This window comes from Enhydra lutris, unplaced genomic scaffold (genome assembly GCF_002288905.1).
Source record: "Enhydra lutris kenyoni isolate GAN:26980312 unplaced genomic scaffold, ASM228890v2 scaffoldscaffold69, whole genome shotgun sequence".
Lineage (NCBI taxonomy): Eukaryota > Metazoa > Chordata > Mammalia > Carnivora > Mustelidae > Enhydra > Enhydra lutris.
In genome coordinates, this window is record NW_019154153.1 from 5,458,046 (window position 1) to 5,472,556 (window position 14,511).

Sequence of the window (14,511 nt, forward strand, 5' to 3'; positions counted from 1 at the left end):
AGGGACTGAGCAGTCCTTTGCTGATCTTCCTTTGTTCCTGCCCACTTCTATGGTTGGAGAGTGACTTGTAAGCCTAAGCCACTTACAGATTGAAGAGAAAGCTCTTGGGAGAGAACGCCTCTGGATAGAAGACATTTTAAAGAGTCAATGATGCATCCCCACATCTAGGAATACATTTAGAATGTTCAATGACTGCTATAGCATAGGCTCCGGTACCAGTTAGGACAGATGCCCTGATGCTAGGAAGCAATTCTAGTCATAGGCAATGGGTGTGTTGGTGCCTCTGCATGGTGACTGGATAGCAAGCCTGCCTGGTCCCAGGCACGTCTTAGCTTCTCCTTCTCATTCCTAGCCTGAGATATGGAAGTGGACTTTTGGAGGAACTTCTTGTCAGCATCTGAGCACTTTTATGAGCCTCCAGAAAGATGCAGACAAGGTCTAGCAGTCTGAGGCCTTGAGATTCCCTTGAGAAATGTATCCCCTCTCATGCCAAGTTGGCTCAGAGGTTTAGGAAGAAAGGAACTAACACTTTGGGACCTAACACTTTTCTGCACTCCCAGAGCCTTTCTGCACTCCCAGCACATTCCATTGGGTATGGCTACGTGCCTCGGGTTCTGAGTGCATCAGTTTCTGATGTACCCTGTCAAAGAGACCAATCAATTACTCTGGACAAGATAATCAGCTTTGTCCTCTGCCTCCAAGCAGACCTGCACTTTGAATATTCCAAATGGTCAAGATGGACCAGTTTTCTCCCCCTTCCAGTTGACCCAAGACCCTAGCTCCTGCCAGTTTCTTCCAAGGCGGTGTCATGTCCACTCTTGCTCCTGAGCTCTTACTGTCTGTTCAATCTTTGCTTACCTTTGTGGGGCCTTTTCCTCCTCATCCAGCACATGTCCTCCCTGATGTGTGCCAGACAGAGAGGTAGCCTGTAGGATGCCTCTGCTGGGTGGCCAGCCTCCATGTCCAGTTCACAGTCACTCAGCTCAGATCTATCTATAGATGGTTGCATCTGCAAATAGAGAGGTATGTCGAAGACGAAGGCATTTGCAGCAGATGGGGGGTTGTCTTCCAGGCAGGGGGCCCCTGAGAGTAGTGGAGGGTGTCAGGTCATTCTGTAACTTGATGGTTCACGTATGCAGAAAATATTTGCACTCTGATATGGCTCTCTCTGGTTTCAGATTTAGGAACATTCCAATCGTTCAGGAATCTGAAGGCTCCAGGCAGACAACATTTATAGTCACTTGGGGGGAACCTCTGCTTTAAATACTCTCAAAGGACAGGAGGCAAGAAGGCATTGTACAGCAAGGAGCTGTTATAGCTTGGCTGCTTGGGTTCATAGGATTATCACTCTTCTCTTACTGTAGGGGGGCCAGAGGGGGCAAACTCTGGAGGTCATGGTGCCCATTCTACTGCATCCAGCCACCAGTGTGTATGCGAGATGAGGACGACCAAGAAGGAAGTGAGAGTATCAGATGAGGACTTGGGTGAGTTTCCCGGACGTAGCTGGAGAGGAATCATCATCTGCAGTCCAAGCCTCTCTACTTCCTTCATGCCCTATTTTGTACCCCCTCACCCCTCGCCAAAGAGGTTGCCATTATTAGGATCCTTGTCATCTGAGGTTAAAATAAGACCCAGTTCAAAGTGAGGAAAAGTTATGGGCAGGGAGCCTGGCCCCGGCTTGTTCTTGGAGTCACACACAGCACTGAATCCTCCAGGCCGAATGGCACTCCGCAGGACATCCAGTCCCTTCCGCCGCTTCCAGCAGGCCTTCCCCAGCTGCCCGAGACACAGCTCTACCCCATTTCTGCAAGAAAAGGATCCCTTCTCCCCCAGCTTCCCTGTCAGGGCAGCCCAGTGTCCCCGGAGCCCTCATAGGCAGGAAGTTTGGAGCCTGCCCACTTTCTTTTTGGTTTGCAGATAAACCCTACTCTCCCTCCCATCCTGCCCTCCATGCTTAGAGGACAGTTGCTCCCACTGCCTGTGCAAGCCATGCGTGCATGTGAGTGGCCTCTGAATGGAAGGATGATTGGGAAGTGGCACAATGAGAGTCCACATCAATCTTGCTGGTTTGACAGGAGACATTCTTGCGGGCAGATTCCTGCTGCAGTGATCCTGGGAGAAAGAAACCCAACGCTCTGCCATGCCTTTGCTCAGACCATCTACACAAAGATGTGTGGATATCCACCAACACACACACATGCTGCCACGCTGGCCTTTCCCCGTGCACATGGTCACATGCCCCGTGTAGCTTCTTCCCTCACTTGAGTTCAGAGCATGTATCCATCACCATTCTAGGATGTTGGTTGCAAGCCCTCTCTCTTGGGTTGGTTTCATACCATAGGGTCTGGTATGGCTTCTCCCCAAGCACAAGAGAAGCCTGACTCAGGAGTCGTGGGGGGCAGGGGGATTGTTCATTTGTGCAAAATTCTGATACAAAAGATGTTGCTTTCAATCTGAAAGCCTCCTTTTAGGGTCCTTATATCCTGGGAAGGAAGTGAGTGACAGTCATGATGGGGGACACCTTGCTGCCCCGCTTTACCCGTCCGTATTTGCTCAGTGCGATGTAGGTCCCTCGGTACAGGTCTGACTCGTAGGCATTGTAATTGTTGGGCAGGAGGGTTTCTCTGAACTTGCATTCCTCTTGGAAGCTGGGCTGCCAAAGAAATGGACAAACAGTAGAGGCTCGGTTACAAATGAGGTGTAACGGTCCCCCTACCAGGTGCGCCTCCCCTCCTCTCTGTAAGACAACCAGCAGGGATTCTGAGCCATCCTAGGTGAACTGGGTCATGGAAGGTCAGAAAGGAAGAGAATTCTGAGCTGTTGGGTCCTTCTCACGTTCCCTCCTTTAGGATGAGGAAACCAAGGTCCAGGGACATCGATGGTCTGTATCACAGGGGGTGGGTCTCCTGACTTTCAGTTTAGGGTGATCTCCATTTAGCACCTGGCTGATAATTTATTTCATTCAGGAAAGGATACAATAGGCTTTTTTCTCATGTCCACTGTGAGAGGTGGTCTAGTGGAGCAGGACTGGGAGCCCGGGCTCCACTTAGCTTCCCTGCTTTCTAGCTGTGTGACCTCCGGCAGGATCTCCCTCTCAGCCTTTGTTTCCTTTCCTGCAAGCTGTGTCTTGGGTGTGCAGGTCCTTTCCAACGCTGCCTGTTGACTATGTTAACCATTTCTTCTTTTCCCTGGTGTCCCCTCACTCTCTTTCCCAGGTTATGCCCTAGGTTTGCAACCCCTTAAAGAGGTTCATTCTTGGTTTTGACTTTGAACCCAGAAGATGCCCAGTGCCTCCTCGACATTCATGGCAAGTCTGGGAACAGAAATGGTGAGGAGCAGCCATTTTTATGGGGAAGAGAACCTGGTTCCCTCTGCGGCAGGTGGTGCCATAGAGTCTGGGGCCAGTGATAAATCAGCCCCTTCAGTGCTAATTTGGTAGAGAAGCGTGTGTGGACCATCTGTTCAGAAAATGAAGGCTGAACTTCCTGTCACACATCAACAAGTTCATTCCCACTCCATCACCCATGTCCTCCTTTATTCCTAGAAAAGAGGGCCCTTCCTCCCCAGGCCTCTGGGCCCCCTGCTGAGGGAGGCTGGGGAGATTTCTGTGCGTTGGACGGGAACGGCTCTGTGGGCTCTAGAGGAAGAAAGAGCAAGATGAGATCCAGGAGATCTGGGGTCCAGTCTCGAAAGAAGTACAGAATGAAACAAAAAGAGAGAGGTGGGATGTAATTTCTGACTCCTTCCTGCTGACCGAGGCCATGGGCTATAAAAAGCCCACTCAATGGCCGGCCGGCTGTGCCAGAGCTGTCATCTGACCTTCTCTGAAGGAATCGGACTGTGAGCACCCTGGGCTGGCAGAGGCGGGGGATGGACCAGAGCCTCTTCCTGTTATGACGGAGGGTGATGAGCTAGCTCACTGGGCTCCCAGACGCCTCCCCACCCCACACACACACCCCCGGCTCTTTGGGTGCACCTGCACCTTTCAGGCAGCACATACAAGAGCGTGTGATCCCCAGGGACAGCTTCTTCTATCCCAATAGACTCCAAGTAGCCCAAGACAAGGACTGTGTCTTGTCAGGTACGTGACACTGAATTTAACAGGGGCAACAGCAAGGCAGGTGCATACCCCTTCCCCTCCGACTCCATGGCTGGCTCCTTCAATGCAGCATGAGAGTGAGCAAGGAGCAGTGCAGTGTAAGGAGGGAAGGGCACACTCCCCTCCGGCCCTTTGTCCCTTCCTCCTTTCCCCCGTTTATCGTTTAAAAGGCACTTCCACAAGTGCTAATTTACCTGGGATGAATATGAAAGCTTCAGCCAGCCACACCAGCTGACTTCCTAGCACCACACTGGGAGCTTGGATTTTCCCAAGCTAGCCTTGTTATGGATGGTCAGTAAGTATTTGTGGAAGGACGGTCCCAAAGGCAGAGAGAATAAACAAAGTAGGTAAAAAGCATAGGTGTGCACTAGTTTGAGGGTGCATTGAGGATGATTTACCTCTTACATAGCTCTGTGAACACGGGCACGTGGTTTAACCTTCCCTCCTCTGACTTAACCTCAGTTCTCTCATCTGTACATTGGGGGACAGTAAGAATAATTATGCCATAGAACTGGCGTGAGCATGAATTGAAATAACATACATCAAGTCGTTGGTATAACACCTGGCACATAGTGAAGTAGAAAATATTGTTATTACTATAATTCTTCTCTATCACAAACTACTTTACATTAAAAGCCCTGAAAGTCTGTCTTACCCTGGATTGCCCTTCCTGCAAAACCTGCTGTGGGTTATGACACATTTTTGGTTTTAAACTCTGCAGTTACGGACTGAATGACTTCGAGACCTTGAGCTTGTATGAGAAGAGCACAGAACTAGGGTACACAGAGGCTGATGCTCCGGCTCTGATCTTTGGGGCCTCTCTGGACCGTGGTTTCTTTACCTGTGCATGGCGTGTAGGGTCAGCCACAGAGCTAAGATTGTTGGTGAGCAAAGCTCTGAAGCAACAATGCTAGGAGAAAGTACACTCGGGATTGATTGTAAATTTAACTGAGAAATAAAACTATACCGATTAAAAGTCTGGTGCAGGGGCACCTGGGTGGCTCAGTCAATTAAGCTTTGGACTGTCCATTTCGGCTCAGGTCATGATCTCAGGGTCCTGGGATTGAGCCCCACATGGGGCTCTGCGCTGAGCATGCCGCCTGCTTGGGATTTTCTCTTTCGCTCCTTCTCTCTCTGCCACTGCACACCTGCCCGCACGCACATGTACATCACATATTCTTTCTCTCTTTCTAAAAAGAAAAACAGGTCTGGTGCAGATCGATGAACAAAATAGAGTCCAGAAGCAGAAGTAGATCCAAATATATGTCAGTATAAAATAAAAATGGATCTGAAATTTATATAAAATAAAGGCATTTCAAATTACTAGAGAGAAGATGGGGTTGGAACAACTGGATAATATCTAATAATAATAATAGTAATAAAGTTTGACTTGTTATTTCATTCCTTACGTTACAATAAATTCTACAACTAGCAAAGATTTAAATGTGAAAATGAGAGCCTTAGAAGTCCAGAAAAAATTTGTTTCAATAATCTTGAGCCGGGAAGATCTTTTTGAGCAGGACACAGAAAACTAGACACCATAAAAAAAGCAAAACCAATAAATTTGACTTCTGCCTGGAAAAAAAAATTGCCTCAAAACAAAAATATAAATAGCAAACTCAGTTAAAAAATAGTTGCATAAGAAAATAGTTGCCATGTCGGGGCGCCTGGGTGGCTCAGGACATTGAGCTTCCAACTCTCGCTCAGGTTTTGATCTCAGGGTCGTAAATTCATGCTGGGCTCCATGCCAGGTGTGGAGCCTACTTAAAATAAATAAATAAATAACAAAAAACAATAAAATGAAAATAAAAAATAAAAAAATAGTTGCAATGTATATGTGTCAGAGAGTACGATTTTGTTACTCTATGCAGAACCCTTAACGGAGAACTGTTTATGAACAGACCATTCACAGAAAAGGAAATACCATTAACATTTGAACATGAGAAAATATACCTAAGGAGAGAAATCTAAGTCATAATGGTGAGACATTTTTTAACTGTTTGATTAATAGAAGTCAGATGTTTGAAATTATTCTTTCTTTTTTAGAGAGAGAGAGAACAGGTGAGCAAGGTGGGGAGGGGCAGAGGGAGGAGAAGGAGAGAGAATGTCAAGCCTTCTCCACGCTAAGCTTAGAGCCTAACTCAGGTCTCCATCTCGACACCCCGAGACCATGACCCAAGCCAAAATCAAGAGCCCTGATGCTTAACTGACTGAGCCACCCACGTGCCCCTTGATAGTATTCTTCCCTTGGTGAGAGCATGAAGACTAGGAATTCTCATTTAATGTCTCTGGGTGTCTATATTGTAATGAGCTCTATACAGAGCAATTTGACAATATCTTCTAGAATGAAAAAGGACTACTAATTCTTCTTCTAGGAATTTATCTTCCTGGCACACTCCTACACATGTACAAGAGTTACTCGCTGCACATTTACGTAATAGTAAAAGACCAAAAACCACAAAGTGTCTATTAGGAGGGAAGGAGTTAGTTCGGTTCTGGCAGAGTCCCACAGTTGAATACTATGAGCCATGAAACATACGGAACCTCCACGTGCATGAACTTGAAATGGTCTCAAAGTCATACTGGTAAATGAAGAGGCAAGCTTCGAAACGGTGTGTAGTGTGCTCTTATCCATGTGAGTTTATAAGGTTAACAATGAGGGCACACTCACAGGGACACAGGTTCTTCCTGGAGCAACACACAAGGATGGGTAGTGTCTTTCACTGGGGAGGTAGATACTAGTGGCTTCAAACGACAGTGAGAAAGGAACTAAATTTCCACGGCGTGTTCTTTTGTACCTTCTCCCTCCATCCCCCGCCCCACCGTGTTCACATATTACCTAGTCATGTAAGTAGATTGTTTAAAGCAGGAAGGGAGTTCAGGATAGAAGATGGGCCAGGAAACAGAGCCAAGGAAACATTTCTATCAGAAACTGGTGGTACCCCCGCCCTTGTCCGGTTCAGCCCCTGCCACCCACTACTTTCCCCTCTGTTGTAACTTATATGTCCCTGGAGAGTACCCCACCGTCAGTTTCCAGGAGAATGAATTTCTGATCTGGATAGTGCTTACGGGACAGATTTCGAGTGTGGTTTGCAGACTCTGGAGAGGAAATCAAACCCTGGTGCCAGCGTGTGGAGGGGAGAGGAAGGGAAAGGAGACGGACAGAGTGATCCAGGCAGGAAACTCTGAAGGCATCTGCCCGTATCCTCCATTCTAGAATGTGTGGATTAAGAATCCAGTCTTTCCTAGCATCTGAGGCTCCTGAAACATTTTTAAATATGCACAATAGCGGTTGTCCGCACTGTGCTTTGTGCTCTGCTCATCGCTTCTTGATTACTCAAATTCCCTCTCCTTTCACAAAAATGTTTTCCTACTTTCATTTGTTTCCATTTGGTTCTTTTTCTCTAGCCTTGCTCAGATTCCCAGCCTTCCCCAGAACTGTGTACAAATCTACAGTGAAACATGAAGTTTGCTTTCGGAGCCCTCTCTTTCCCTTGCCTGTCCCTTCTTCACCCCTCCACCCGTCCTTAGGGTTCAGATGGCAGGAAGCCAAGACCATTTCCCTGAACTCTTTGAAGCAGCCAATAGGATTTTCCCGCTCTCCTGACTGATGCTCAGTGTGGTATCCAGACACAGCCCCTTAACCGTGCCTCTGGCATCATGAGCCCCCGGTTCTCATGGCCTGGGAGTGCTGGCTGCTCGGCTCTGGTGAGAAAAGCACTTGTGCCAAGTGAACGCCGTGTTAAGAAAAGGAGCTACCATATATTATTACTCGAACAAATGAAAATAATTTCACCAGATCACATTTCCTGGGCCGGGCGGGCCTCAGGCCCCACCGTGACAACGTCTTAAATTCCGTGTAGGTCTAATGAGGAACCAAAACTCCAAAGCGATCAGCTCTTACAAGGAGAAGGGCATTTTGGGTAGAGGTTTTGCAGAAGGCGGTCTCAGCGTGTCACCTCTGCAGAAATGCCCCTTACAGTCTGGGGTGGAGGAGACAACCATCCTCTTGTCTTGAGGCAGAGCTAAGTCACCTGGACTGCTGGGGGTGGGTGCTTGTCTTTAAAGTTCTTCCTCCCGGGGCTGCCGTGGCCACCTGTCCCTCTTACTCTGGTTGTGTGTGTGCCTGGGAAGGGTTGGGGGGAAGACGTATTTAAGGAGGTGGGGAGTGAGGAAAAAAAAAGGCTCTTTTTTCTAAGACCCTTTCTTCTGCAGCCCCTGACTGTTTCTTTATCTGTCCTTAGCGGAAATGGAGAAATACCATCTCCCAGCCCTGAAGAGGTCTGTCAGTTGCACCTGCTTTTTTTGGTAACACACGATTGCATTGTCAGTTTACAGTGTTTGAAAGGTTTTCAGTGGGCACATCATTCTCTAATTCTGGTGTAGACTTTTTTTTTTTTAAGATTTTATTTATTTATTTGACAGAGAGTGAGATCATAAGTAGGCAGAGAGGCAGGCAGAGAGAAAGGGGGAAGCAGGATTTCTGCCGAGTGGAGAGCCCAATGCGGGGCTCAATCCCAGGACCCTGAGATCATGACCTGAGCAGAAGACAGAGGCTTAACCTACTGAGCCACCCAGGCGCCCTGTGGTGTAGCCTTTTGTAGCAGGCAGGCGGTGAGCTGGGGAGAGTTTTCTGCAGGGCTCTGAGGTCCCAGCCCCTAGTCCTTCCCTGGAGCCAACACGTCCCCTCAGGAATCTGTTCTCTGAGCTTTGCTGCTGAGTGAGGGCATGGCTTGGTCCTCCCCTGTCCCAAAGTAATGCCCAAGAGAATAATCAAAGGCCTTGATGGATGAAACAAACAGTGTGTTTTGCACTCTGTCATACTACTTCTGATGAGAAGGATGTAGACACAGCTGTAATTAGTAAAACTAAAATCGTTTCAAAGCATAACTCAATTCGTACTCGTTTGTTGTCTGTGTACATTTTTCTTGGCCAAAGGATTCTCATAGAACATTGTCAGGTGGAGATCTTGGATTTTGTTCAATTTTACTTTTTACAGGATGAAGGCGATTGGAATTCACTGATTTCTGCCTCTGGTTACACTCAGAGAGCAGAGGTCCAGGCCCAGAGAAGGTCAATGATTTTGCCCCAAATGAGAGAGTAGTGGAAGGTAGGTGGGACAGGGGCTAGGACTGTCAGTGTGCTTCTGCTGTGGGCTTCCCGTCCCGTCCCGTCCATGACCTGCAGAGCCCGGAGGTGGGTCCACATACAACCCTGACTGGACATGAGACCTTGGAAAGTGCTGTCTGTAAAGGGAGGATAAAGATCACACACACCTCCCGGGGCTGTGGGGGGATAATGCTTGAAAAGCCCTCCTCAGGGTGCCCGACAAACACTAGGGGCTCAATATGGGATGGTTATTATCTAAGAAGAGCGAGGTACCCCACCCTGAGGCTGTGCACCCCGCTTTCCTAGAGGTGAGGCAGGTGGGAGGCCACTTTTCCTGGGCGGCTTTTCAGGGCTCTTATTCTCTAACCATGAGCTGTCCCGTGTCCCCAACCCCAGCATGGGTCCCCTCCCCCCAAGAGAAATCTCATTTAGCCGCAGGCTGTAGCAGCTGAGCCCGGGGAGCTGAGGCAGCTCTAGCGGCTTAAGTGAAATAGTGTGAATGAAATCATCACCCAGCGGGAGTCTTCCTGGCTCCGGGGATCAGTTGGCAATTGTTTTTTTAGACTGTGATAACAGGCCCCCCAGGGGCAGCAGGAGGGGGTAGAGGTGCTTCAGCGCATCTGGTGCACAGCCACACAAAACGTCAGTTGCCCAGGCCTGGGGCACAGTTGGGCCAGACACCCTCTTTCAGCCCCACTCTCTGTACCCTGGCCCTGGGCTCCAGGGGTCCGAGCTCCCACTTCGGACAAGGTGTTCCTGGACCCAATGCTCCTGGGAAATGGGGGAGGGGTTGAGTGTGCAGAGCGAATGGGTCTTTCCTCAGGACAGATTCCCCCCCCTTTCCCTGGAATTGTTCACTTAGTGAACCCTCCAGCTAATGGGCCCACTTGACCCACCCTTTGAAGTCATGGTGGCTGGGGCAGGTGTGTCTTCTACATCAGGAGTCAGCCCACTTTCAGGCATGGCTCCTTCCCTTTTGCTACTCAATGCTTTACCTCTTTACAGTGATTTCTAAATGTTTTCTTTCTTCCATTCCTTTCCTTTCCTTTCCTTTCATCTTTCTTCTAGATGTGGGGCTTGAACTCACGATCCTGAGATCAAAACCTGAGCTGCGATCAAGAGTTGGACGTTTAAGTGGCTAAGCCACCCAGGTGCCCCTGCAGTACTTTCTCTGACTGTGATTAAAGCTCTGAGTTTGGAATCTCATGTATGTTCTCTTGCCAGGGCCCCACATTTTAAGGGGGACATGGATAAATGCTCCTGTATTTATGCCCTTTCCCTGCTTCAGAGTTGAGCCTCATTCCGGGTAAGGAGAAAGCAATACTAGAGAAGGGCTTCTGTCATCTGGGTTTCCTTCCCGGAGATCTACGTGCTAAATGGTCCCCTGCAGACAGTGTCACAGCCAACAACCTCCATTCCTGGCTTTCCAGTCAGTGGGATCCCAGGTACTGTGCAGGCTGGTGAGAAGGGGCTTTTGGGGATGACTCATCCCACAGGAAGGGGCCCTGCTGCACCCACACCTATGTTGGTCCCAGGCAGCCTTTGCCCTTCTCCATCACCTTTGCACAGACAGGTGTCTGAGAAAAAGAGTGGGAATTCCAAGGCTCATGCTAGCTTTCTACTGCCCAACCCTCCAAAGGCCATGTAGCCTGGTAGTCCCCACACCTTTCTGTGCCTCAGAAATACCAGAGAAGCTTCAAAAACAACAAACAAACCAATATCCAGGCCCCCACCCCAGCTCTGCTGGATAAGAATCTCTGATAGAGGTCCCTGACATCTATCTGCACTTTGAACACCAAGATGCCGTGGATGCAAAAGGTCCTACCTGCCTCACCTCTAGGAAAGTGGGGTGCACAGCCTCCGAGCGGGGTGCCTCGCCCTCCTTAGATAATGTAATAGCCACCCCATATTGAGCACCTAGTGTTTGGCTGACACCCTGCGGAGGGCTTTCCAAGCATTATCCCCCCGCAGCCCTGGGAGGTGTGTGTGATCTTTATCCTCCCTTTACAGACAGGACTTTCCAAGGTTTCCAAGGTCTCATGTCCAGTAAGGGCTGTGCGTGGACCTGCCTCCGGGCTCTGCAGGTAATGCGTGTCACACCTGCAGCAGAAGGGCCCGTGGTGTAGAGACTGGGGCCCGAGTTCTGGTTCCTGGTGCCACCTACCCTTCAGCTCTTCCCCTTACTCCAGACACCCACTTTTAATCCATGCCTTGTCTCCATGCAAACTGACTCAGACTTAGAGTCGGGACTAAAGATCACACAGAAGAGGCCACCTGAGTACCCTCCTTGGGTAGGGAGCAGACTCCCTCTGTAGGGATAGCTTCCCCAGAACCCAGCACCAACCCCAGATCTCTCTGCTCACTTCCTGATGCTCAGTCTGTCTCCAAGGAGAGGTAGAACAGCACTCCATGCCCTTTCCATAAATAACTCTGGTATTCCTTGACAATTTTTCAGAGGTCTACCTTTTTAGCCTTCTTATTTCTGTCAAAAGAACTCCCAGTTTCTTCAACTTCATAGGGATGTTTTCCCAGCCATATTTTGGAATAAGCTGAATCATGGGAGGAGAGCCCCAGGGCTCAGGAGGTCAAAGAGAGCAGAGATTTAAGTATATATGCTTAGAAGTTGGCTAGGTTAACCAAGGGACTAGCATTTGCCCTCCCAGGGGTGATCTGTGATGAGGAGGGGACTAGCACTGGGGTGTCAGCCCAGAGGGTGGGCTAAGTATGTTTCTCTAGCCTCCGGGATCAGGGGTCAGAGGACTTAAAACCTTAAAGTAAAAGTGGCGGTGGTACCTCTCAGAGGGGGGTTCTTATGGAACAGCACCCCAACCTCAAAGAGCCTTGCTTCTCTGGGCCACTCCAGTTCAGGGGATCAAACCCAACCGTAAGCCTGGATGACAGCTTTATGCCGGCGTCCAGCTCTCCTTCAGAACCAGTAGCCTCCTGAGCCATGATTCCTATTTAATTACAACAATGGAAGAGTCAGGAAAAACATGGCCCAGAGCAGACACGAATTAACTGTGAAGCAACCCAGGCATGATTTCCAGGCGGGTTACTGGGACGGGCCCCTCCTTCTTGTTCTAGACAGATAGGCACTTCTTTACTCAAAGCTTTTCTAGTATTTTCTTCAGCTGTGTAAGCTGCAGCCCTCACAGCTGGAGGTTGCTCCCCTAAGCTGGAGCTCCCCCAGCCCGATAGACTCACCGTTGTGTATAATCTCCCTTTACTGTTCATGGCAATGAAGAGGGCACTTTTCACTCCAAAGAGACTCACCACACCCCGCTCCACTGTGGAAATCTCCAGCAGGCCTGACAAAGAAAGGGGGGGGGGGCACGTTACCCAAGGCTTGAGTGGAGCAGCGTGGGATATCAAACTAGAGGTGATGCCACAAGGACATCTAAGCCCGTCCCCAGCTCCTAGAAAGCCAAACCCTGTATCCCTGATCTCACTTTGGACTCGGCCAGTCCTGCCACTATACTGTCAAAGATCCAGCTCCACAAGGGGTGTGGGGGGGTGGTGGTTCTGACATCAGATCCAAGGCTTACAGCATAGCTACATAAGATTAGCTTTCTGACTTAATCACATGAGGTCCTGGCCCGGGGTAGAAAAATGAATGCTGATGAGTTTTTTCATAAAGTTGATTCTCCACATGTTTCAACAAATCTCAGCTCATCTCAACTTGCAAACACTGCAGCCACACAGAGGCTGATGGCTTGCCTGGATTCTGCAGCTCCTGTCCCCTCTTGGATGGGCGAGTCTATCTATGCAGCAACCCCAGGACAAGGAGCCTGAGGACAGAGAAGGCAGGTTGGAATATAAAAGAAAGATGTACTTCAGCAGGAAATTTTGCAAATCACTTGCCTTTCCTTCTCAAAGAGGGAAGCTGAGTAAAAATCAGCTTGAGTCTAACCTGGTCCCAGTCCCCTCATTTATTCTCACCACCCATGCCTTATGGCTTCCCGGGTGATGGTTTCTGGTGGTCGTCCACGGCCATAGATGTGCCTATAATGCTGAAGTAATTAGTGCCACCGGGGCCCCGTGGGGTGATGGCAAAGGACACCAGAATGCTCAGACCTCAGCATATCAAGCCTGCAACCAGGCACGGTCCAAGTGAGTCTAGGGGAGGCAGCTATCCTGTGAGCATCCAAGCAGGGAGTAACACTTCTCTCCCTTTTGCAACAAGACCCCATGCACCCCAGCAAGTCCCCGTTGTCTTTTAGCCCTGCTTGAGCCCAAGACCCCGGCTTCCCGACTGGCCGTAGCTGGCACTCACTGTAGGGGTTCTCCTCGTGGGTCCCGCTGATCCGGCCGTTGGGGGGCACCTGGAGGTGAAAGCCGATGCCCACGTTGCAGTAGAGTCTCCTCTGCCGCTTGATCCCCACCAAATAGCCACTCTCCCAATTCACCCCAGCAATCTCTCCAGCTAGCCCAGCTCGGGACCTTGACAGCAGGGTGCCCCAGCCCCTGGAGTCCAGCAGCGTGCTGTTGGCGCGCGTGCCTGCAGGCGAGGGCACCACCATGCCCACTAGGACGCCTAGGAAGACGAGAGCCCACAGCGTGCCCTGAAGACGTCCTGCTCCCCGGGACATAGTGATGAACAGCCTCTGTCCCAGGGCCATCCACCTTGCCTCTCAGGCACGTGGTCAGAATTAATGGCCCTAAAAATACCGCCCTTCTTGTTTTTCTCCCCTCAGCATGGCGGCAGGGGCTTATTTTTGGAAGGCAGATGAAGGCTGCTGACATGAAACCAAAGCCTGCTTTGGGCACTCGGGTTGGGAGCAGAGGGACCCAGGCTGAGCCGCGGCTGGTAGGGACCATGGCTTGGGGACGGCGTCTAGCTCGCCCGCTTGCTCCGTCCCGAGTTGATTATATTTGATTTGACCTATCTTTATAGTTCAGCAGACTGTCCCTCCCCTCCACCCATCATCACCCTGACGTCAACTGCCCCAGCTCGCTTATCCAGGGCTGTAACATTAACCTGCTCCTGGGCCTGGCTGGCTCCCCAGACCCCCATCACCCTCCCCACACCCAGGGATTCTGGGAGCCACTGTCATTCCAGCTATGAGGCAGGAATGAAGTGAGCAGGGAGCATCTCTGAGGGAGGGAGGATTTGGCTGGGAGCCAGGGGAGAGGGAGGCAAGAGGCCACCCAGAACCCAAACTGGGCAAAAGTTCTTGGCCTGGCAGTGCCGCTGACTTCCTTATTTAGCGGGCAAAGGGTAAAGAGGGTGACAGGGAAAGCTTGGTGGCAGGTGATGACTGTGGCCTTTGAGCTACACTAGAGACCTTTTCATGGAAAGAGCT

At 50.0% G+C, this 14,511-nt stretch overlaps 1 protein-coding gene across 1 annotated transcript; it reads right to left on the reverse strand.

Moving 5' to 3' along the window:
- Positions 1-2,476: 2,476 nt before the first annotated feature.
- Positions 2,477-13,827, reverse strand: LOC111159837 (fibroblast growth factor 6). The gene is made up of 3 exons (XM_022522476.1): positions 13,482-13,827; positions 12,413-12,516; positions 2,477-2,653 (listed from the first exon to the last, which is right to left on the reverse strand). Exons 1-3 carry the CDS (start codon positions 13,825-13,827, stop codon positions 2,477-2,479), a joined length of 627 nt encoding a protein of 208 aa, XP_022378184.1.
- Between the last annotated feature and the right edge of the window lie 684 nt (positions 13,828-14,511).